The 26,281-nt window shown below is 43.0% G+C and overlaps 1 protein-coding gene and 1 long non-coding RNA gene across 6 annotated transcripts in view; one reads left to right on the top strand and one right to left on the bottom strand.

The window, feature by feature from the left end:
• Positions 1–5,586, bottom strand: part of LOC115143943 (uncharacterized) — a 22,352-nt gene extending 16,766 nt beyond the window's left edge. For all 4 annotated transcript variants that reach the window (XR_010459284.1, XR_010459282.1, XR_010459283.1 and 1 more), the window contains exons 1-2: positions 4,695–5,586; positions 1,236–4,449 (exon numbers count right to left, since the gene is read on the bottom strand). This is a non-coding gene — a long non-coding RNA (uncharacterized LOC115143943). The remainder of the gene's footprint in view (positions 1–1,235; positions 4,450–4,694) is intronic.
• LOC115143942 (myc-associated zinc finger protein-like) lies at positions 5,505–26,281 on the top strand. Of its 2 annotated transcripts, none has more exons than XM_029684421.2 (7): positions 5,505–6,367; positions 9,581–9,731; positions 9,967–10,364; positions 10,696–10,937; positions 11,245–11,308; positions 12,340–12,511; positions 23,775–26,281. In XM_029684421.2, exons 1-7 carry the CDS (start codon positions 6,335–6,337, stop codon positions 24,119–24,121), a joined length of 1,407 nt encoding a protein of 468 aa, XP_029540281.1. In that variant the 5' UTR covers positions 5,505–6,334; the 3' UTR covers positions 24,122–26,281. The 2 variants fall into 2 exon arrangements, with proteins under 2 accessions (XP_029540281.1, XP_029540280.1); XM_029684420.2 differs by having other exon boundaries at positions 11,245–11,317.

Below are 26,281 nucleotides of genomic sequence, written 5' to 3'. Positions count from 1 at the left end.
TATTTGATCATTTCATTTAAAATACCATCAGCACCACAGGCCTTTTTGGGTTGTAGAGTGCATAGTTTTTCCAATAATTCTTATTCTGTAATTGGGGTAGCCACAGGATTCTGATAGTCTTTGACTGCTGATTCAAGGATTTGTAATTTTTCTTGTATATCTTTTTGTTCTGGGCTTTGTTATATTGCTGTAGAGGTTTGCAAAGTGATTTCTCCACATATCCCCATTTTGGATAGCCAATTCCTCATGAGGTTTGTTTAATTTATTCCAATTCTCCCAGAAGTGGTTTGATTCTATGGATTCCTCAATTCCATCCATCTGATTTCTAATGTGCTGTTCCTTTTTTGTTCTCAGGGTGTGTTTGTATTGCTTCAGTGTTTCCCCATATTGAAGGCGTATATTTTTGTTTTCTGGTTCTCTGTGTTTTTGATTAGATATATTTCTCAATGACTGATATTTTTGAAATCATTATCAAACCATTTTTCATTATCTGTTATTTCTGGTTTGTTCTTATGCTTCTTTAAATTAGCCAAGGAGGCTAATTTGTCAAATATATAGTTTATGTTCTAAACAGCCAAATGTACACCTTCATTGCTGTAGGAGAATGTTAAGGCTAAAAAGTTGTCCAGGAGAGATTGTATTTTTTGGTAGATGTCTGTACTGTAATTTATTGGGCCGTGATGCTTCATGGTTGGGTTCTGCTCTTCTCAGATACATTGTGATTTTACTGTGGTCTGAGAGAGGTGTTAGTGGGCTGACTGTGAAGGCTCTGAGAGACTCTGGGTTTAGGTCGGTGAGGAAGTAGTCTGTTTGATTCCTTTTAATTTAGTGGATGGTATGATTATCTCCCTATAACCTAGTGGACAGCCAGTGGAAACATAACCTTTGCACCATGTTTCCTGTAGTACTACAATATCAACATCATCAATTTCTTTCAGGAAGTCTGGGTTTCTGCTCTTTAGTCCAAAAGCAGAGGACTTCAATCCTTGTAAATTCCAACATGCAACGTAAAAATATTTCATAAATTATTTTTTTAAAATTTACCTTCAAAATGAGACAAAACACTCACAATCCAACAAGAACTATTAAAATAAGATTTTTCAATTAAAGTAAACTCTTATTATGCAAATGTGATTTGTTTATTATTCAAATAGAGTTTGTGTCATGCCACTTGGGTGGGTGTAGTGTGAGGATGGTGGAGTTCTTGTGCGTTCTTGTGCTTGTGCTCATCTTACCATGACCCTCGGCCTATCACATGTGAGCATAGTAGACTCAGCATGTTTAATGTCACTCATTTGGTTGGTGGGGGCTGGGCCAGTTGCTCCTCTCACAGCCTGTGCCTGCTGGGCTGTGGCTCCTCCTCCAAGTGTGGGTGTGCGGTGGGGGGTAGGGGGGTGGGAGGCCTCATCTGGGTGGCTCTGAAGCTGGGCTGGGGTGGTCTGTGCTGCACTGGCTGTGGTAGGCATTGAGGTGGTGATGTGGTCGTGGCTGGGAGTCCCAGGGTGCTGGTCCGGGGTATTGTCCCGGTGATCTTTTTCGGGGTGGAGATTGCTCTGCTGTTCCTGGGTGGAGAGGTCGGACTGCGGTTTAAAGCGACGTCCTTGAGAGTCTTGGCAAGGATGGGGACTGTCTCCCTGTACAGGTGAACATGGTCATAGAGACAGTCCAGATCGATGGTGGGCCAGGTGTACATTGGGTCGCAGGGCACAGTCCCTATCTTTCTGTAGTCTCTCCAGATGGATCAACACCCTCGATATCTTTCTGTAGTCTCTCCAGATGGATCAACACCCTCGCTATCTTTCTGTAGTCTCTCCAGGTGGATCAACACCCTCCCTATCTTTCTGTAGTCTCTAATCAGATGGATCAACACCCTCCCTATCTTTCTGTAGTCCCACTCCCTAGTCCCACTCCCTTCTGACCCGACTCATCCTCTTGATCATCCCCCACTCTTCTCCCACAGGTGTCGCCCTTCCAATGGTGTTACAGAACCAACGCCAACATGACCAATTCGCCTGACGGATAGTTCTCCTCAACAGGGCCTGCTGATACTGAATCAGACTGAGGGATAGTTCTCCTCACCAGGGCCTGCTGATACTGAATCAGACTGAGGGATAGTTCTCCTCACCAGGGCCTGCTGATACTGAATCAGACTGAGGGATAGTTCTCCTCAACAGGGCCTGCTGATACTGAATCAGACTGAGGGATAGTTCTCCTCACCAGGGCCTGCTGATACTGAATCAGACTGAGGGATAGTTCTCCTCACCAGGGCCTGCTGATACTGAATCAGACTGAGGGATAGTTCTCCTCACCAGGGCCTGCTGATACTGAATCAGACTGAGGGATAGTTCTCCTCACCAGGGCCTGCTGATACTGAATCAGACTGAGGGATAGTTCTCCTCACCAGGGCCTGCTGATACTGAATCAGACTGAGGGATAGTTCTCCTCACCAGGGCCTGCTGATACTGAATCAGACTGAGGGATAGTTCTCCTCACCAGGGCCTGCTGATACTGAATCAGACTGAGGGATAGTTCTCCTCACCAGGGCCTGCTGATACCGAATCGGACTGAGGGATAGTATAGTTCTCCTCACCAGGGCCTGCTGATACTGAATCAGACGGACGGATAGTTCTCCTCACCAGGGCCTGCTGATACTGAATCAGACTGAGGGATAGTTCTCCTCACCAGGGCCTGCTGATACTGAATCAGACTGAGGGATAGTTCTCCTCACCAGGGCCTGCTGATACTGAATCAGACTGAGGGATAGTTCTCCTCACCAGGGCCTGCTGATACTGAATCAGACTGAGGGATTGTTCTCCTCACCAGGGCCTGCTGATACTGAATCAGACTGAGGGATAGTTCTCCTCACCAGGGCCTGCTGATACTGAATCAGACTGAGGAATAGTTCTCCTCTCCAGGGCCTGCTGATACTGAATCAGATGTTGGAAGTTATACGTCCTTTTCAGTACTCTAAATGTCTTGTTTCTATTCCTCACAACTGCCCCACACTCCTTCGTCCACCACGGGACTGCTTTCCTCCTCCTCCCTGAACTCTTAGGTATCGCCTCAGTAGCTGCCCCCACTAACGCTGTTCTCACCCAGTTATTCATACTGTCCACATCCCCTCTCATATCCACCCGAGCCATCACCTGCTCACTCAGCTCCTGAAACTGATCCCACTTTGCCCTTCCAAACACCCACCTGCCTACTCCATCCACTGGAACCTCCTCCCTCCGGCCTACTGTGCATAGTAGTGATCACACCCTACTCCTCCCTTACCTCCCACTCACAGATTCCTGCCATCACACTAGATACCAGAGTGAGGTCCAAGGCAGACTCTTCCCTGTGGCCCTCCACCCTCTCCAGCACTTCCAGGTCTAATATCTGACACGGATTATAGTAGTTTACTACCACCCCTCCTCTACTACATATTCCTGTTCAATACCTCTGCCTAGCATCCTATAAGAAAGTCCTTGCTTTATGAAAGTGGCACCCCCCCACCCCTGTCCCTCGTCCCTACGTTTCCTGCACACAAATCACATCAGGCTAAGGAGCCTTATTGCTATTATAAACTGGCTACCAATGTAATCAGAGCAGTAAAACTAAATGTTTTGTCAGACCAGTGGTATACAGTCTGATATACTATGGCCTTCAGCCAATCAGAATTCAGGGCTCAAACCACCCAGTTTATAATAACTCATGTATCCTATGGTTACTTTATTAGGCAGTACCCGTTCCTTGAAGTGTAACATAAACGGGCCATCTACCCTAACTCCACCCCTTGTTTCTTGCTATATTTGATCATTTACTAGAATAACTAATCTCAAATTGTCCCTTACCTCTTTAGTGCCAACACTCACAGGCACTCCTGTTATCACCCCTTTAATCCACAGTTTTCCTGCATGATCAGTCCAGCTGCTCGACACCACCTTACACTTCCCTATTTGCTTCACTCAAGAGCTTTTTCCCCTCTGCGCATTGTCCTTACAGAACATCAACAAGCTCCCATATAGTAACACTTTAGCGTTGACAATTTCCCCAATCAACTACTTTATCACAGCCGTCAACCTTATCGGACTCGTCGCCCCAACTCCCCCTTCCTCCCTTAAAGTTCATAATCACTTTATGCTCCTCCTCACCTCGCGATGCATCTTGCCCTTCCTCTACACTCTCGACCCCCGAACTGCCGCTGGAAACTGTCGCTCTCTTCAAACGTCCTTTGCTGCCTCCATACCTCTCTCTCCCCTTCAAACCCCTACTCACATTATCTCCCCATTTATTTGTACCACAATGCCCCACACTTTGTTCTCCATCGCCTAACATCCCCGACCCAGTCACAAGCCCAGCCGTGCCGAAGCGAGTCAAGTTGTTTATCAGCGACGGATCGCTAGCCACCGCTTTCAGCCTCAACTCTGTCACGACACCATGCCACGGGCTCCCCGGAAATGTACGCTGAAAAAACCCACATACATCTCATAAAGTTAATGCACATCTTTTTAAATTGATGATATATTCTAATCGAATTGTACTCAAGAAATGTTCTTCCCTACTTATATATTCAGATCGAATTGTTCTCAGGAAATGTCCTTCCCTACTATGGGTCATATTAGCGGGCTATCACGGGGTAAAAACACTTTTTAAAATCCATTGCATTAGCTTTGTAAATCACAGTAAAAAAAAATAACGCGAATACGTACCTTTGGCGAAGGGAAAGGACGCCAGATCTTCTAGTTTTAGTTACTGCACAATAAAAATGGCCTTTACCGCCGCCAACGTAAACGGGGTGTAATAACAGTTGTCGTTGACGCTGCTCGGAAATGATGACATAAAACGATGATTGGAACCTTCTGACCAAAGAGTCGCACCGCCCCACTGTCTGATTCACATCGCGTGATTTATGATGTCCATTATATCGACTGATTGGTTCTGTATGGAGTGTTATGTAAGAGCCCAAAGCATTATATATACATATGTAATATATGTTACAACACTAGAATTATACTATTACTGCAGATATATTATGACATTATAACGCAACAACTCGACATAATGCTTCTTTAACACAGGCTTAGGAGATCTTATATGTTGTGATAATAGCAGTCAGTTTACATTAACTTTATGAGATTTATTTGGTTTTTATTATTACCAAAAAACCTCCAACGTGAACTAAAAGTGACGTTAGATAATGAAGATGATCTAATAGAACAAATAAGATATCCTATATCTGTGTTTCCCACAGACCTTATTTTCGGCGTTTATCCAAAACCCTACAAATACGCCATTAATTTTCCTCATATGCATTGTCCAACGAACATGGCGGAGTTAGGGCCTACAAAAAGACTCCATTAATATTTCTCTCTATAGCAACGGCAGAGATCTATTTATGATGGTCTGAAAAATACTGTTGTGCAATATCTGTCGGCCGAAACCCCGAGGAGGAGGGGGCAGAAAGGAAATGCTCCAATGGGGGAGAGGGAACTTAAGGAGGGTGACCAACGAATATAAATGATATCCCTTTAAGAGCAACTGGGACATAGCGGTGCAAGAAAAGGAGAGGAGGGGGAGAAGAAAGAGGATTTAAAAAGAAAAGGAAGAAAGATACATGGAGGGAGGAGGGAGAGCGAGCAATAAAAAAAGAAAGATGACATCCTCGCAATTGAACAGCCGAGGTGGAGCGATAGGCTGCGTCCCGGCGCGAGCGCTCTTAGCTTAGGGTCAGGGCTTGAATCCAACAACGAGGCTTCGACAAAACAAGCGATTGGCCTGTTGGGGGAAATCGGAAGAATAGATTCATAAATTAAAATAATGAACTGCTACTCTTTCGAATGCGTTTATTGTAACACTGATAGTAGTTGTCATTGTGTGTAAATGTATTACTTTTAATTTTAAGATCGACCTATTATATGACTACGGCTATATAAATAACATTGATTTTGTGCGCACAGATATTTGGTTTCACAGTCATCAATGCCAAGAGATATGCATTCCTTATGCTTTGATAAAATTAAAGTTTGAAACCAAAGTCAAAGATAAATAGGCCACTATTGGAGCTGGTAATTCCACTCAGGCAGTCAGCCTAGACGAAACGCCTGCGTGAATTTGAATAGCTTGAATACGCCTGTTAGATAAATATTTTTACAATGTACATTTTTGATAGTTGCATGTCCCTTTCGGATGATCAATAGCATACTTTTCTTGTTGCATTTGAATACTGTCAACATAGATCTTCTCGCCACAATCATCAACAGTGCGATTAAATATTATGTCAACGGTTTACTGTCGAATCGCCATCAGGATTACTTAGCTGATTTTATACTCTTCATCGCTTTGGTGCAAAATGGATGCTGCTTGGAGCAATTTTCTCTTCCAGGTAAGTTTTAATTGACCTTCTTTCTATTCGTGTGTGGGCTTTTTTGAAGAATGGCTGTTGAATATTTTTTTGTTTGCAGCCCCCAGGGGCCTGGCCATTTAGGTAAACGAAGTAGCATTTACTCCAAACCAGTGGTTCCCAAACTTTTTATCGTCCCGTTACACCTTCAAACATTCAACCTCCAGCTGCGTACCCCCTCTAGCACCAGGGTCAGCGCACTCTCAAATGTTGTCTTTTGCTATCATTGTAAGCCTGACACACACACTACGTGTGAGCGTCTTTCTTTTCCCACACCGCAGTTAAGCCAAAACCACGCCCCGTTATTCAGAGAGGCGTTCCTCGACGCTTTGGACGCTCTCCAAGTCCGGAAGTGAATACCACGGAGCGCCAAATTTCAGTCACTGATTAATAACGTTTGCCCTTGTATTTCAAGATTGAAAAATATAACAACGTAATGTGGACAGAGCTATCAATTAACGTCCTTTAACGCGCAAAGACAGATTCAATGGCTGTAGCAATTCGACTGAATGATTAGCTAAAATATTAGAGAAATTATGAATAATAAACATATGCTTTAACCTGATGATATATTATCATTAGTAGTGTACTTCAAATACCGACCTAGTAACGTTAAGTAGCCCATTTTAACTTAGCTGACCTTCAATTGAGGGAATTCAGCAAAGTTCTGAGCTATTCAATGACTTAAGTTCTAAGTCATTGAAACTAAAAAATAAATACATGGGCAAATGTTACCAGACATGATGATAATAGGCCTGCATTATGGTAGGCAGCTAATTGTTAAATTACACTTTCCATCCTTACCTTGGAAGGCCACTGTGTCTGCGCTCATGCCTGTGAGAGAGACAACGTTAGCTAGCCAATGGGAGCGTAGTAGAACGCCCCTCTAAATAATGGGGGGAAGTTTTGGTTGAACTGCATTGGGAAAAAGACACATACCATACATTTATTAAACATAAGAATGAGTGTGAGTTTTTGTCACAACCAGGCTCGTGGGAAGTGACAAAGAGCTCTTCTAGGACAAGGGCACAAATAATAATAATCAATCATTTTTCTCTTTATTTAACCATCTTACATATACAACTTTTTTTTCCTCGAAAATTGTGAATAACTCACCACAGGTTAATGAGAAGGGTGTGCTGGAAAGGATGCACATAACTGCAATGTTGGGTTGTATTGGAGAGAGTCTCCGTTTTAAATAATTTTCCACACACAGTCTGTGCCTGTATGTAGTTTTCATGCTAGTGCGGGCCGAGGTCCGTGGTTGGAAAGGGCGCCCGTGTCTTAACAGCACGATTTGCCAAGACGGGATACTCTGAGCGCAGCCCAATACAGAAATCTGGCAGTGGCTTCTGATTAAATTAAATTTTCACAGAACTGCTTGTTGCAATTTCAATGAGGCTCTCTTGTTCAGATATTGGCAAGTGGACTGGAGGCAGGGCATGAAAGGGATAAAGAATCCAGTTGTTTGTGCCATCCGTTTTGGGAAAGTACCTGCCTAATTTGCACCAAACTCACTCCGGTTCTTCACTATATCTCATATGACATTGTCCGTTAGCTTGAGTTCATTTGCACACAAACAATCATACAATGATGTAAAGACCTGTGTGTTGTCCTTGTTAATGCAGACAGAGAAGAGCTCCAACTTCTTAATCATAGCCTCAATTTTGTCCCGTGCATTGAATATAGTTGCGGAGAGTCCCCTGTAAATCCTAGATTGAGATCATTCAGGTGAGAAAAACATCACCCAGGTAGGCCAGTCTTGTGAGGAACTCATCATCATGAGAGTGGTCAGACAAGTGAAAATGATGGCCAGTGAAGAAAACTAAGCTCGTCTTTCAATTTTATATATATAAAAAAACGTGTCAATACTTTGCCCCTGGATAATCAGCGCACTCCTGTATGTTGTATAAGCGTAACATGGTCGCTGCCCATATCATTGTATATCGCAGAAAATACACGAGAGTTCAGGGACTTTGCTTTAACAAAGTTAATCATTTTCACTATATAGTGTCCAAAACGTCTTTCAAGTTGTCAGGCATTTCTTTGGCAGTAAGAGCCTCTCGGTGGATGCTGCAGTGTACCCAAGTGGTGTCAGGAGCAACTGCTTGCACGCGCGTTACCACTCCACTGTGTCCCCTTATCATGGCTTTTGTGCAACCAGTACAGATACCAACACATATTGACCACCAAAGTCCATTTGATGTCACAAAGCTGTCCAGTACTTTAAAAATATCCTCTCCTTTTGCCCTGGTTTCCAGTGGTTTGCAGAAGAGGATGTCTTCCTTAATTGCTCAATTCTCGCTCAAAAAACTCCCGTCGCTTATTTTTCAAATTGGTCTGTTTTGTTTCTAAATGTCTGCTTAAGAGTGAAGGTTTCATCGAGTTGTGAGATAGTACTTTTGAACATATAACACACTGTGGCTGAGGAAAGGCACTACTCCCAATACAAGTGAACCCCAATCAATGTAGTTCTCATCATATTTGCGTCTTCGATGGTCCAATGTCCCTGTCTGTTGTTCGGTGCTTTCCTGGGTAAGGGGGCAGTAGCTCTTCGGCTGCATCAGATTCACAACTGTCAGTGTCCATGTTAGCTGGACTAACACCGAATGTAGAATTACTGATGCTAGCATTGGATGTGCTCGTGGAAGCAGAACAACTTGTGTTATCGACAGGTGCAGGTGTAGTACTGCTGGTAGTAGCAGTATTACCAGTAGAGCTGTTATGCGTCTCTATGGCCGTACTTGTTTTTAACCATTTATCAATTTTTGAGCAAATGGAATGAGCAGCAGCTACGTACTGACCATTAGTGGAATTCCCACAAGAGTAACGGTTAATGTGATTGGATGTGAATTATTTGACTAGGCTACCTGTATTTGACATTGTGTTGTTGTTTCGCTGAACACTAGATGGTTGAATTTTATTTTTGCAGTGAAACGAGGCTACTCGGGTGAGAAAGACCTCACCTAAATGTATTGCCCCGTTGGAAAATATAAATGTTTTGAAAATGTGAAGAATGTTTTTTTATATATATGTATATATTTTTTAAATTATCAAATAAAATAAAATGCGAATCACATTTTTATTTGGTGAACCCCAACGGCATTGCGCTACTCCTGGGGGTACCCCAGTTTGGGAATACCTGCCCTAGACAATGCAGTGACTTTCTGCTGATGGCTGTGTTTATTTCTCCAGACTACTCCCACCCAAAACCAAGTGGAGGGGACCCTCCAATCAGAACTCTTACCAGTCCATATGGCCTCTCCTCAGACCCCTCCCACAGAGCACATAGTCCATCCTCCTTCCACGGTGGACACTGCTGCCCTCAATGAAGAACCCTTACCTGGTGAGAGAATCATGGGTTGTGAAATACCATTGCTTCTTCAGCCGTTATCAGCAATTAAGTTGAAAAGGAAGTCATGTAGATTGCCAAACAAGTGGTCTGTTATCCTGTTATAAGCCTAATGTGTTAGTCTTTATACTATTATATTTTGAATTGATAGGGATATTATTATTAATGTGCATTTTCTCTCCGTCTTCCTCTTTCATTCCCTCTCTTCTTCCGCTCTTCCGGCCTACAGTGAAGACGGTGTCCCGGCCTGCCCGTGTGCCCCACATCTGTGCCATATGCAGCAAGCAGTTCAAGAACAACTACAACCTGCGGCGGCACCAGTCGGTCCACACCGGGGTACGCATGAAGCGAGCAGGGGAGCAGGAGGAGGGGGCAAAGGAGGGTGGCAATGGTGCCGGCCCAGCGCAGGTGGTGTCGGGAGGTAGGACGGAGAGGTACACGGTCCCCCTCACCCTGCTCCACCTCTCCGTTCCTCCCCCTCTCCCCCCTCCCAGCGTGCTGGCGTCCCAGCAGCCAGCTGTGGGTAGTCAGGATGGCGAAGAGGTTGCCATGGCAAGCGTAGTGGCTAGCGTTAACCCCCATGCTCCTCCTGCAGCTGTTGACATGGGGGCGGGGGCGACAGCACAGGTGGGTCAGGGTGCTTCTGGAGGTTGTTGTTGTCGTCGTCCGTGAAAAGGAAAACTAGACTTTAGGTTTCTCTTGCATGGTCTTTATGGAGATTGTGGAAAAGCCTTATTTTCAATAGAGGGAATTCAGCACTTTATGCAAACGGTCCAAAGAAATGATCTAGGAGTAGCGAGCCATGTTTGTCTGCGTGGTTCGGAAAGACACAGAGACTCGACAATATGATATGTAAATAATCAACAAGGCATGTGTAATAGTCATGTCCGACAATGCATAAAAAACTGTTTGTATTCCTCACAAACAATGTTAGTTCTCCTCACCCCCTCCCTCCCAGCGGCCATCGAACCCAAACCCTGTGCGGAAGAATCACGCTTGTGAAACGTGCGGGAAGGCCTTCCGAGACGTGTACCACCTTAACCGACACCGTCTCTCCCACTCGGATGAGAAACCCTTCTCCTGCCCCATCTGCCAGCAGAGGTTCAAGAGGAAGGACCGCATGAGCCACCACGTGCGCTCTCACCAAGGTGGTGTGGAGAAACCCTACGTGTGCCCCCACTGTGCCAAGGCTTTCTCCAGGTGAGAATGGCACGCTATAGGCCAGAGAAGAGTCAAGAAAAGTCCACATCCCATGCCATGAGTTGTGTAGATGCAGCTGTAAGGCTCAACCCAAAATGAATGGAAAATTTAAGCACCACAAATTTTGTATCTTTTTCATTCATATTGGGTTGTGGCATTTAGCTGTATCTACACAAAACATGCCCTGGGACTTTAACTTATCTTAAGACATCTGACAAAGTTTGAATTTGGAAGTTCACATTTTCAGCTGGAGAAAGTGTATAACAAGGTATTGTGGTCTCAACTCTTCCTGTCTCACTTCTTTCAGGCCCGACCATCTCAACAGTCACGTCAGACAAGTCCACTCTTCTGAACGACCCTTCAAGTGTCCGGTACTTGATGTTTGTGCTATTTTATTTCCTTTTACACCTCTCAAATCTCAATACAGTCATTGTTAATCATCCATTTGCTTCTCTGTACCTTAAATCCTTCCTACCATAACTATCCATTGTAATAGAATTGGGGTTGGGATCAATTCCATTTATATTCAGTCAATTCAGGAAGTGAACTGAAATTCAAATTTTCTTTGGAATTGGAATTTGAGTTTACTTCCTTAATTGACTGAATTGAAATGGAATTGACTCCAACCCTGAATTAAATCAAATGAAAGCTTGTTTTGCTATTAACCCTGAGCCTACAATTTCCACTTCCCCGCGGAAATGTAATTAACACAATACAAAAATCCAAATCAAAACCCATCTGTTTAAGCTATAAAAAAGTTTGCATGGGCTGTGCATCCGCTGATATTGCCCTTCCGCATCTGTGGTGGTGGCAGAGCTAGAGCAGTGTTTGTCAGACCATGAGACATCCCGAAAATTGCTGTTCTCATAAAACGTCTGTAGCGTCCGACCGGTTTGGCCTACAAAGTATTAAGACCAATTTGTTGAAAGATGACTCTCACGAACGTGGTGGTGTTCTCTGTCATTATGGGGTATAGGTTGATGCTGGGGGAAAAAATATTGTATACATTTTAGAATAAGGCTGTAACATAACAAAATGTGGGAAAAGTAGAGGGTTCTGAATACTTTCTGAATGCACTGTATATCTTGAGATAGTTTAGTGCCTAAAATAAGGGGTTAAATATATGTAAAAAAGTTTCCTGATCTTCCTTATCTCTCAGAGATAGGAGAGGCACTTCAGAACAAACTTCCTTTAGATTTTTTTGTTCTGTTGATTCCAGTGAATCTTATTCAATGCTAATAGCAGTAATGCCAAATTCATCCAATAATGTTTTTTTCATACATCTCTTGGATCGATTAAGCAGTCTTAAAATAAATCAAAACCTGTCTATAGGGTTAAACTACTGCTTCCTCTGTATCTTTATGGATAACCAGTCATTCCTCATATCTCTTGATGTGTTTAGACGTGCGAATCCAGCTTCGCCACGAGGGACCGGCTACGCGCCCATATGATCCGCCACGAGGAGAAGGTCCCGTGCCACATATGCGGCAAGCTCCTGTCTGCTGCCTACATCACCGATCACATGAGGGTCCACAACCAATCGCAGCACCACGCCTGCCATCTCTGTAACCGCAGTGAGTGTCTGTCAACACCCCAGATTGTTTGATGGGTGAAGATTTTAAGAAACGTTTCGAGTTTATAAGTGGTTTATCTGATCTTAATAAACATTCAAAGTTTATAAATGGTTTATTTAGAGGTAATAAACATTTGTCAAGACCTGGCATGGAAAAAATTGTCAAGTCCATGCACAAAAAGCTTTTTTTTGTACACTCATTTGTTTATATCCCTGTTAGTAAGCATTTCTCATTTGACAAGATAATCCATCCACCTGACAGGTGTGTCATATCAAGAAGCTGATTAAACAAAATGATCATTACACAGATGGACCTTGGGCTGGAGACAATAAAAGGCCACTTTAAAGTGTGTGTGTGTGGAGGGGAGGGGGGGGGGGTGCTGAGGAGTAGTTACAGTGGGGTAAAAAAATATTTAGTCAGCCACCAATTGTGCAAGTTCTCCCACTTAAAAAGATGAGAGAGGCCTGTAATTTTCACCATAGGTACACTTCAACTATGACAGACAAAATGGGAAAAAAATCCAGAAAATCGCATTGTAGGATTTTAAATTAATTTATTTGCAAATTATGGTGGAAAATAAGTATTTGGTCAATAACAAAAGTTTATCTCAATACTTTGTTATATACCCTTTGTTGGCAATGACAGAGGTCAAACGTTTTCTGTAAGTCTTCACAAGGTTTTCACACACTGTTGCTGGTATTTTGGCCCATTCCTCCATGCAGATCTCCTCCAGAGCAGTGATGTTTTGGGGCTGTTGCTGGGCAACACAGACTTTCAACTCCCTCCAAAGATTTTCTATGGGGTTGAGATCTGGAGACTGGCTAGGCCACTCCAGGACCTTGAAATGCTTCTTACGAAGCCTCTCCTTCGTTGCCCGGGCGGTGTGTTTGGGATCATTGTCATGCTGAAAGACCCAGCCACGTTTCATCTTCAATGCCCTTGCTGATGGAAGGAGGTTTTCACTCACGATACATGGCCCCATTCATTCTTTCCTTTACACAGATCAGTAGATTTGGATAGAAAACACTCTAGTGTCTGTGAGTATAACAGAACTGATTTGGCAGGCAAAAACCTGAGAAAAATCCATCCAAAAAGTAGGATTTGTTTTTGTTTTGTAGTTTTCTATTCAATGCCATTACAGTATCCATTGACTTAGGACTCAAATTGTAGTTCCTATGCCTTCCACTAGATGTCAACAGTCTTTAGAAATTGTTTCAGGCTTGTATTCTCAGTGTCACAGAGCTTTTTCATGCACACGACCGAGAGAGTACCTTTCTTGTTTACCTTTTATATTGACAACGTTATTGTTTGGTTGAAATATTAGTGATTATTTGGGCTAAAAACAACCTGTCGATTTGAATATAAACATCGTTTGATATGTTTCTATGAACTTTACGGATACAATTTGGATTTTTTTTGTCTGCCTGTTGTGACTGCGTTTGAGGCTGTGGATTACTGGATAAAACGTGCGAACAAAACAGAGGTTTTTGGATATAAAGAGAGACTTTATCGAACAAAACAAACATTTATTGAGTAAATGAATGTCTTCTGAGTGTAACCATATGAAGATCATCAAAGGTAAGTGATTAATTTTATCTCTATTTCTGACTTTTGTAACTCTTCTACTTGGCTGGTTACTGTTTGTAATGATTTGTCTGCTGGGCGATGTTCTTAAATAATCGTAAGGTATGCTTTTGCCATAAAGCCTTTTTGAAATCTGACACTGGTTGGATTCACAAGAAGTTTATCTTTAAACCTATGTAAAAATACTTGTATGTTTTCTGAATTTTTATAATGTGTATTTCTGTATTTAAATTTGTCGCTCTGCAATTTCACTGGATGTTGGCCAGGTGGGACACTAGCCTCCCACATACCCTATGTAACGGCGTTTGTCTGTTGAAGGAGAGTCGGACCAAAATGCAGCGTGGTGGTTACTCATGTTCTTTAATGAAGAATCGCGATACATGAAATAACTATATAAATACAAAACAACAAACGGAACGTGAAAACCTAATTACAGCCTATCTGGTGAACACTACACAGAGACAGGAACAATCACCCACAAACACACAGTGAAACCCAGGCTACCTAAATATGGTTCCCAATCAGAGACAACGAGAATCACCTGACTCTGATTGAGAACCGCCTCAGGCAGCCAAGCCTATTCAAAACACCCCTACTCAGCCACAATCCCCAATGCCTACAAAAACCCCAATACGACAATACAATAAACCCATGTCACACCCTGGCCTGAACAAAATAATTAAAGAAAACACAAAATACTAAGACCAAGGCGTGACACCCTAGGGAGGTTAAGACACTAACAGCTTACAGACGGTAGGCAATTAAGGTCACAGTTATGAAAGCTTAGGACACAAAAGAGACCTTTCTCCTGACTCTGAAAAACACCAAAAGAAAGATGCCCAGGGTCCTTGTTCATCTGAGTGAATGTGCCTTAGGCATGCTGCAAGGAGGCATGAGGACTGCAGATGTGGCCAGGGCAATAAATTGCAATGTCCGTAGTGTGAGACGCTTAAGACAGCGCTACAGGGAGACAGGGCGGACAGCTGATCGTCCTCACAGTTGCAGACCATGTATAACAACACCTGCACAGGATCGGTACATCCGAAACAACCTGCAGGACAGTTACAGGATGGCAACAACAACTGCCCGAGTTGCAACAGGAATGCACCAAGAATGCACAATCCCTCCATCAGTGCTCAGACAGTCCGCAATAAGCTGAGAGAGGCTGGACTGAGGGCTTGTAGGCCTTTTGTAAGGCAGGTCCTCACCAGAAATCACCGGCAACAACGTCGCCTATGGGCACAAACCCACTGTCGCTGGACCAGACAGGACTAGCAAAAAGTGCTCTCACTGACGAGTCGCGGTTTTGTCTCAACAGGGGTGATGGTCGGATTTGCATTTATCGTCGAAGGAATGAGCGTTACACTGAGGCCTGTACTCTGGATCGGGATCGCCCCACACCGCCCCAGACCATCGGACTGAGCTTGTTGTCATTGCAAGCAATGTCAACGCTGTGCGTTACAGAGAAGACATCCTCCTCCCTCATGTGGTACCCTTCCTGCAGGCTCATCCTGACATGACCCTCCAGCATGTCAATGCCATCAGCCATACTGCTTGTTCTGTGCGTGATTTCCTGCAAGACAGGAATGTCAGTGTTCTGCCATGGCCAGCGAAGAGCCCGGATCTCAATCCCATTGACCACGTCTGGGACCTTTTGGACCGGAGGGTGAGGGCTAGGGCCATTCCCCCCAGAAATGTCCGGGAACTTGCAGGTGCCTTGGTGGGGTAACATCTCACAGCAAGAACTGGCAAATCTGGTGCAGTCCATAAGGAGATGCACTGCAGTACTTTTAATGCAGCTGGATACTGACTGTTACTTTTGATTTTAACCCCCCCCCCTTGTTCAGGGACACATTATTCAATTTGTTAGTCACTTGTCTGTGGAAGTTATTCAGTTTATGTCTGTTATTGATTCTTGTTATGGTCATACAAATATTTACACGTTAAGTTTGCTGAAAATAAACGCAGTTGACAGTGAGAGGACGTTTTTTTTTTTTGCTGAGTATGTATGTATGTATGTATGTATGTATGTATGTATGTATGTATGTATGTATGTATGTATGTATGTATGTATGTATGTATGTATGTATGTATGTATGTATGTATGTATAAAATTATTGAAGAACATAACGTACAAATGCCTCATGAGCTTAATTCAGCTTTCACACCCCTTTGGAAGCCAAACTATAAACTTGTTTTACTCCAATGTTCATAAACAAACACTGTATAGACCCAAAACATGGTTAAAACAATAGTTTTGATATCATGGATGGTCAGTCCTTTCATCCACAGCTCTGTCTATGAATTAGAGAGTGGTTACATTCAGCTTTTTACCAAAACACAGAGGGGTTGGTCAGTTTCTTTTTTTTGACTGCGGATTGGCCCTTTTTAAAGGAACACATTTTCATTCTAGCCCGCCTACCCTACCTTTTTATAAAGCAGGGATCATCAACTAGATTCAGCCGCTGGCCGATTTATTTCTTGAGTGGATGGTTAGGTGGCCGGAACATAATTACAAATAATTTGAAGACTGCAAAATGATAGCAAGAAGCCCACACCGATATAATGTTTGATTAAAACATAATTTCAAACCTTACTTGAGGTTACAACAAACGTAATACTCAAAGTACAAGTCTGTCAGAAGCTCTGAAGGGGTGCTCATGCACAAACTAGGCATCTCTGCTCTTCTAGGCGTTGGGCCAAAGTAACAATATTTCTGTTCTTCTGTTAGTCCTTTCCTTGAGAGTGAAGTCACAGAACATCCTAACACAATAACAAGAAACAATATGCTACATGCAGTCACACATTTGCAGAGACGCAGAGGACAAAAAAATGTCCACTACACCCCCTCCTTTTATCACCATATGTGATAACAAAAATGTATGTTACTTCTTAACATGCATTCCGTCTATTAACAGGAATGCATTTAGTAAATACTTATTATTACACACAAGAAGCATAACAATAGGGAAAAATCCATTATATTTGATCCTTTTTTTACATTATAAGGTTGCTGTCATTTAACAACCTAACTTAAAACCTTCAGGTACTTAATCAAACATGGATACTAACTCATTCTTGCATATTATCATCCATTATAGGGGGAAAGGGAAGTTCCTGGTAAGACAGCAAGTTATTTGACCAGACAAAAGGTAGTCAAGTGCCTCTCTGTTTTGCAGGGTCACCTTGTGGCGTGCTTTCACTCCTCATTCAGAGGAACCAAGGCATCTCTAGTAGTTTTTCCCATTTTCTCAACTTTAATACCCAAATCTCTCATTTGATCTAAGGCACATGCAACTCCATATTGGGGCAGCAAAACACCAGCGAATCGGGAGAAGAATGTCTACACCTGAGTGACATCTGCAAGGGATCACTTATTAAAACGAGGGGTCGACTGATGATGGTCACTGAACAGAACTCTCCATTCTGTTTGTGTTTCCAATGACTCTCATGGCCAGCACCACAAACGCAACAGCACACGTCCCTCCCCAATTAGGTGGTAAACTATAAGAAGCAAATAGGCCACACAACCAATAGGTACAATTTGTGGCTCCTTCAGTGCGATGTACTTGTTGTAGACAGAAATTGTATAACTCATATTACCTGGTGCTCCTGTAACAGAATCATGTACTACAAGAGAGCAGTTATTGCTACCATTAACCAACATAGTACAGTTACAAACATTTTCAACAAAATGGTTACTCCCATTTCCTCTAATACACCAGGGGGCTACCAGCAATCCTACTAGAGAGATTGGTGGGTCACTGCAATTGTTTGGTCTAGGATATACTAGGCTGACCGTAACATTGTACATCGCAAAATAAGTAATGGGGTCTGGATTTCTGGGGGGGAAATTGGCCAATGACAGTATTGAGGACAGTTGAATAGTTAAGTTCACTCCCAAGGGAACCCCTACATATGGGAACCCCTTACCTACTCCCACAGGACCCAACCCACATACCCAACAAGCTGTCTTATATGAGGTGACATTTGTCACCATTCCAGCTGGAGAGAGGAACAGACTCTCTCCCTCATCTTGACCTTTTACTTCTCTTTTCCTTTCTCCTTCTGGACCACTACTCCGGGTCTGCAGTGGTTCCTTTGGCTCAGGACTTTCATCTTCACCTGAACAGACACCCACTGGAGGGAAAACCTACTGTTCCAAGCAATACAATGGTGTAGATCCAGACAGTCAGGCCACACAGCCTAAGGGATGGGACTCCCGACATCCTCCTCAGGGGCAGGAACTCGTCAGCAGCGCGACACTTGAATCCAGGTGTCCCTCTCAGCTACCTTTTACTGCGGTCATCAAAACCTGATATGGTCCTCTCCAATGAGAATCCTTCCAGCTCTTCCTTCTGTAGTCTTTTACCAACATGAAGTTGCCAGAGCACAGATAATGCTCAGTTCCTCCTGATAGGTTGGGCAGAGAAGCCTTCACCTGGGGGAACAGAGTCTTAAGAATATTGTTAAGTGAGATGCAGTATGCTACCTTGTCTTCCATTCCCTGCGACGTCAACCTGTTTTGAGGAAAGGGTGGGTTAGTCATTCTCATGGATAGCCCTGTCAACACCTCATGGGGGAGCTAGACCAGTCACTGTGTGGGATCTGCCTCTCATGCTCACGAGTGCAAATGGAAGCACCTTCACCCATGGCACCTTCACCAATCAGTTTAATAAATTTAGTTTTTAGGGTTTGGTTGTTCTACCACACCCCCAGACTGAGGATGATGGGCACAATGGGTTCTCAAATCAATATGTAAAACCTCTGACAGGGACTGAACAATCTCATTCACGAAATTACGACCATTGTCGGAGAAGACGTTTGACGGCAGACCCACCTTGGTATGATCTCTCACAGAAGAGCCTATGCCCCAGCTGCTGCTGTAGCTCTCCTGCAGGGAAAAGTTTCAATACATTTTGAAAATATGTAAACAATCACCAAACAATACTTGTTCCTCTCACAAGGGGTCAACTCAATGAAGTCCATCATTAAGTTCTCAGAGACCCTCTGGTCTAGAATGGGACACGGGGACACAGTAAATCCTACTGTGCTCCCAATATTTATTTACAAGATCCACCATCCATCTTTTTGAAAAAATGGCCTTGACAATTTAACAAGGTATTGGGAAATACAACAGGGCATGGCAGGTCTATTAGAATCATCAAACCATGTACCCGAGGTATCCTTGCGACAGTGTTCAGCCTACCGCCTTTTCTCAGTCGCATCAGCTGCTGCCTGCAAAATAACATCATTAGGAGAGAAGGGGTTAGTGGGAACAGGAACTGCTGCCATCTGTAGAAGAAGGGAAACACTGTCCTTTGCAGAAGTGTGTGCTTGGCACTTTAACCACTCCAAAATATGAGGAAAGCTGAATGGCCGTCAGCAAAGAGGAGACAAGATCGCTGTGAGCAATAGTTTTTCCAGACTAAGTAAAAAATGGTCTATTCCACAACATGCTAAAATCGCGCACAACACCAAATGCAAATCGACTATCGGTGTAGATATTAAGAGAGCAATCCTTTGCCTAAATACATGCTCTGTTTAAACCAAATAACTCTGCTGCCTGAACAGACAAGTGAGAGGGAAGTCTAGCACTTTCCACAGTTTGAACAGAGGTGACAACAGCATAGCCTACTAAATGTTCACCCTTGTCGTCTCGCTGGGCTGAGCCATCCACAAAAAATAAAAGTCAGAATCTCAATGGCCAATTCAGCCATGTACTTCACCAGCATCAACTGTAGGGAAGAGAGTGGAGAGGTTAAGTATAGTACATCCCTTCAGTGTAACATGAGACATTGTCAAAAGGATGTTCTAATAATCTAGCAATCTGGCAGGTGTAAAATGGGCAGTTTTAGTCTGTAATAATGGCATGAACCGTTATGGGGAACATGCACCGTCAGCTCAGTCATTGCTACAATATCGGAACATGTCAAATCCGAGTTGCAACAGAGACTTTATCGCCTCAAGCTTATCTTTAGAGAGGGCCCTGCCCTCAGAAGTAATGTCATGACCCAAATATTTAACATAACTTCTACACAACTGCATCTTAGAGAGGGAAGCTTTATGACCATTTTCAGCTAAGAACATCAACAATGTATCTTTGTGATAGATTTCCTCAGATGTGGAACAGACCAACAGGTCATCAACATATTGAACCACAGTACTACCTCCAGGGGGAATAAAACCTTCCAGGTTTTCGCCATTTTCTGGGCAAAAATGGAAGGTTATTACCATCACCAGGACAGTCCCTTGCAAAATGTCCTGGCTTGAAACAGTTGTAGCAGCTCCAGTTTCTCTTTCCAGGGGTGCCTTGCGCTCCTCACCATCTGCCTCTTCCCATTCCTCTACCGAGGCCATCTGCCTCATCCTTGACCTCCACCTCCACAGTATCCTCTTCCTCCAGCAAATAACATCAACTGTGCAGCTTGTAGTTAAGCACCAGTCTTGGAGTTCTTAGACCTGATCTATCTTTCTGCATGGGGATGTGAGGTTTGACATCAGCAAGGGTCTTTGTCTCCCACCCAATGCATGTAGTGGTCACAGCTGTCTTCTGGTCTTGTCGCAGGCCAGTACCCACTGCATGACACAGCAGACTGCCGTATGAGTCTTTGTCAGGGGTCAGACCAGAGTGCTGTAGGAAGATCTCCATTCGTTCCTGATAGTCCTAAAAGCCGGCCTTCATCATGGTGGAATGTATTTTCTGTTAGTCTGTGTGCTTTGGGTTTGTTGTCGTTACATTATTTAACACAGCAGTGAGTTGGTCAGCACAGTTGGCATCACTGGTCCAACCTCCTTTACACTAGTTCCACTTGAACTTCAAACACAGACGGAATATTTCCTCAATTTCACAATTTCAAAGTTAAATGAACAGATCTTTATTATCATGGCCGGAGACTATTCTACTTTGGTTATACATGGCAAGGATTGCTCTCACCTCTTCTTCAAACTTCACAGCATCTTTCGCAGGATCATGCTGTCCAATATTCTGCCTGGCACAGTACCCCCTTACCAAATTTCTTTGCCATCACTTTACTGGGTTCCTTTGGTACCAAATCTGGGTCTTCATATCTACTTTTACTGTTCCCTTTCCCTATTATTACTTTTAATGATACCTTATCAATTTACTTTACTCTAACATTTATCACACTTATACCTCAATCATTCTGGGAACTAATTTCCCTTTTCCAGTAAATTAGTCAATCATACAAAAAATCATTCCACTGCATCACTTACTATTCTTTAAATCCTAAAATGGAGTTCGCAGTACTTCCATGGTTCCCAGAACTACATATTCCCTGAATACCTACAGACAACATTGCAGACGGGGTCTCTCTACCCCTGCCTAGTGCCCTCTTAGGACTCTGGATCCTTTTTCTAAGCTTCTGAAAATAGTTATTGTTCAAAATTCATTTAAATTGACTTACTGAAATTCAGTTGTCAGTCCTTCCAGGGTTCGTAGATTGTGTGTTCTCCTGGGCAGCCCACAGTGAGTCCTCTTTGGTCAGACGGGTATGACCCTTGCACGCCTTCACATGGAATGCACCACCGGTGCTTCCTCACTGCCGAGCTACACAGGTAGACTCAATCATCCTGTTTCGTCATGCCAAATTTTCGTGTAAATTACCACTAAGGACTCAAAGTTAAATCAACAGATCTTTATTATCATGGCCGGAGAGGTTACAACAAACATAATACTATAAAGTATAATACAAAGTACAAGTCTGTCAGAATCTCTGAAGGGATGCTCTCTCTTCAGCACTCTTTACACTCAAGCACAAACTAGGTGTCCCTACTCTCAGGGTGCAATAGGCTGATCATGACCTTGCACACATAGTTTATAGGTGTTGGGCCAATGTAACAATGTGTTCCCTTCTTTCTGTTCTTCTATCAGTCATTTCCCTGCGAGCAAAGTCACAGAACATCCTAACACAATAACAAGAAACAATACGCTACATGTAGTCACGCATTTGCAGAGACACAGAGGACACAACAATGTTCACTACAATACGATCACATGCAGTACCAGTCAAAAATTTGGACACAACTACTCTCTCAAGGATTTTTATTTATTTTTTACTATTTTCAGACATTAAAACTAGGAAGTAACATGTAGTAACCAATTAAAATGATAAACAAATCAAAATATATTTTATATTTGAAATTCTTCAAAGTAGCCACAATTTGCCTTGATGACAGTTTTGCACACTCTTGGCGTTCTCTCAACCAGCTTCATGAGGTAGTCACCTGGAATGCATTTAAATTAACAGGTGTGTCTTGTTAAGTTAATTTATGGGATTTCTTTCCTTCATAATGCCTTTGAGCCAATCAGTTGTGTTGTGACAAGGTAGGGGTGGTATACAGAAGATGGCTCCATTTGGTAAAAGACCAAGGCCATATTATGGCAATTACAGGTCAAAAAAGCAAAGAGAAATTTAGGACATGAAGGTCAGTCAATTTGGAAAATTTCAAGAACTTTGAAAGTTTCTTCGAGTGCAGTCACAATTAACATCAAGCACTATGAAACTGGCTCTCATAAGGACAGGAAAGGAAGACCCAGAGTTACCTCTGCTGCAGAGGATACGTTCATTAGAATTACCAGCCTCAGAAATTGCAGCCCAAATATATGCTTCACAGAGTTCAAATAACAGACATCTCAACATCAACTGTTCAGAGGGGACTGCATGAATCAGGCCTTCATGGTCGAATTGCTGCAATGAAACCACTACTTAAGGACACCAATAAGAAGAAATTACATGCTTGGGCCAAGAAACTTGAGCAATGGGCATTAGACCGGTGGAAATCTGTCCTTTGGTCTGATTAGTCCAAATTTGAGATTTTCCAACCGTTGTGTTTTTGTGAGACACAGAGTAGGTGAACGGATGATCTCTGCTTGTGTGTTTCCTACCGTGAAGCATGGAGGAAGAGGTGTAATGGTGTGGGGGTGCTTTGCTGGTGACACTGTCAGTGATTTATTTAGAATTCAAGGCACACTTAACCAGCATGGCTACCACAGCATTCTGCAGCAAAACACCTTCCCATCTGGTTTGCACTTAGTGGGACGATCATTTGTTTTTCAACAGAACAATAACCCACCACACTTCCAGGCTGTGTAAGTGCTATTTGACCAAGAAGGAGAGTGATGCAGTGCTGCATCAGATGACCTGGCCTCCACAATCACCCGACCTCTACCCAATTGAGATGGTTTGGGATGAGTTGGACCGCAGAGTGCCAAAAGTGTGCAAAGCTGTCATTAAGGCAAAGGATGGCTACTTTGAAGAATCTAAAATATATTTAGATTTTTTTAACACTTTTTTGTTACTACATGATTCCATATGTGTTATTTCATAGTTTTGATGTCTTCAATATTATTCTACAATGTAGAAAATATTTTTTTTAAATGAAGAAAAACCCTTGAATGAGAAGGTGTGTCCAAACTTTTGACTGGTACCTTATATCTCTTTATCATGCGTGGGAATCATTTGGAACGGATTTCTAAAATCAAAATCACTTGCAGCAGATTTGTTTTTACAGTCTTAGTCCAACAATGTTTGTTTTTTTGCTCAGAAAACTTGGGGGGCCAAATAAAATCACCTGCCATTTGTGGAGCCACGCTATAAAGCAGTACTTGTACAGCCTTGAAATGATACTAACTGCTAACTCTCTGTATCTCCTCCAGGCTTCACCACTCTGACCTACCTGCGCGTCCACGCCCAGAAGCACCACGGCCAGGAGTGGAAGGAGAGCGCTGGCATCTTCGGCGGCACGGGCTCCGGCGGTGTCCTTGTGTGCCAGCTGTGCGGGGTGCACTGCAAGACCCCCACCCAGCTGCAGGGCCACATGGGCACCCACAGCACAGGGGTCCAAGGGGGATCTCCCAGCCCTGTCACCTCTAGTGGGGCATCCAGCTCCTCCATGTCCCTTGGCAACATGGTGTCCGCCCCAAACTTCTACATCAGCGGCAACACGGTGGTGGACCTGCTAGTGTCGGATTGCTCCAGCATCCAGCCTCAGTCCCACAGTTAGCAGAGTGGAGCCTCATTTGAACCACAGCCCCTTGAGTCCCTAAGTCCTAAAGTGAGAGGTTAGGAGGACAAAGGGGGCTTGCTTAGGGGAGAGCCACAGTAAAGAATGTGGCTACTCAAAGTCCCATAGCTAGTGGAAAAGGGGGAAAGGGACAGAGCGGGCTGGCTTAGGGGAGACAGAGGCAGAGAGAAAGTATGCGAGAACAGTTAGGAGAATGTGGCGAGAGGGGGGGACATATGTCCCGTACGCTGCTGATACGATGACCCGAGACAACGACAAATACTAAAGTGAGTTCCCCCAACGTGGCTGAACTTTCTTGCACTTTCAGGACTCCTATGACTCCTCCTATATGTGGTCTTGTGTGCGTCTACTCTATCCCTCTCCCTCCCTTCTTCCACCCTTGGTCTCCCTCAGTCCCAGCAACTACTCCCCTCTGCTAGTAATGTGTATGTCAGAAACACTTTCCTTTTGTCTCCTTTTTGTCGCTCTCTTTTCCGAGCCTTCAAAAGAAAGGCTTGTAGTAAGAAGTTGGGGGATGATATAAAAGAGTAACAGGGAAATTATCTTACAAAAGGTTGCGTATATTAGTAGGATATTCTGAAAGAGAATGAAAAGTTGAGGGGGAGAATAGCACATAAGTCAGGGGCTGCTACCTTCCAGAAATGGACAGGAGTAGACACTGTGTATAAATTGTGTTATCACAGAGTATGTCTGTTTTAAATAGGGCCAACGATGTATCTGGAGGTTAGCCCATACTGTAATGGTGATTCTGAACAGTGTACTTCATCTATTTGTTTCAGGTACAGTAGAGAGAGAAAAAAACATTGGTAAAGTTGAGTTAAGGAGTATCAAGCACCTTACAAATGTTGATGTTTAATTTCACCGAAGGTTCAGACAGGTATTTGCTCTGCGTCTTCCTCTCTGGGCACGGCCACATTTTAATGCTCATGACTGCTACTGTACAGCCAGGCTCATGACACAGTTCACTTGCACCTAAAACACCATTTGCATGAAAGTGAAACTAAGACAACTTTTTGCTTTTAGGAAAAGTAAAGTTATCATGCTTACAAGAACGTTAGCCGCAGTCCCCCTTACACTACAGATCAAGTGGCCATTGATTCAGTCAAATTAATTGTACCCATGTCTGCCATTTTCTTTGTTCGTAACTGTCATTGCCATAGTCTCCTTTGTTTTGTTCCTTGTACGAGTTCACATGATAAACTCATTCATTCGAATTCTAGACACCACCATGTACAGTGGGGCAAAAAAGTATTTAGTCAGCCACCAATTGTGCAAGTCCTCCCACTTAAAAAGATGAGAGAGGCCTGTAATTTTCATCATAGGTACACTTAAACTATGACAGACAAAATGAGAAGAAAAAATCCAGAAAATCACATTGTAGAATTTTTAATGAATTTATTTGCATCTTTTTAAGTGGGAGAACTTGCACAATTGGTGGCTGACTAAATACTTTTTTGCCCCACTGTATATGCACACAGCGTTCTGATCACAACTCATATTATGACTTACTGCTCCCCATGAATCTGAGAAAAATCACTTTTCCTCAGATAATTTTGGTTGTTAGACTTTTTCAGTGGTTAAGGTGTGATGTCATGGAAGGGCTTTAAATGTCAAAGGTCAGGTTGAGATAAGTATATCCAGGTACTACTTGTGTTCTGTGCCCCACCCCTGGTATGCTTTCAACAAGTCCTGGTTTTGTACTGAAGTGCTTCATTTCATCTGTTTAGTGTTGGTATGTTAGCTTGAAAAAAACTTTTTCTTCCTGTTGAGAAAAGTAGTGATTTAATCAAAGTTATTTTAGGGTTCCCGCATTAAGCAAAACAAATTATATTTTTAAACTATATTCTATGAACCTGTACAGCTCTTGCGATACATCTTAATGCCTTATTGTACTCAACTGCGTTTTAATTATTTTATTCTGAACTATTTAAAATCTTAGTCATGGATTTATTAAGGACATTAATGGGATGTATTTATATTTTTATATTTCAACAGTATGCATGTTTATGAACAGTTGTTGGAGCCAAACCATTTTTGACGCTTACCACGATCATGAATATTAAGTTATTATTTTGTAGATGAAGTAGAGATCATGTTATTTTGTAATGTTTACTATTAAAAGTAAAACGACTAAACAGA

Source organism: Oncorhynchus nerka, linkage group LG16, assembly GCF_034236695.1.
Source record: "Oncorhynchus nerka isolate Pitt River linkage group LG16, Oner_Uvic_2.0, whole genome shotgun sequence".
NCBI classification, from domain to species: Eukaryota; Metazoa; Chordata; class Actinopteri; order Salmoniformes; family Salmonidae; genus Oncorhynchus; species Oncorhynchus nerka.
Note: the sequence above shows the minus strand (reverse complement) of the source record. Positions and strands in the feature narration are given on the sequence as shown.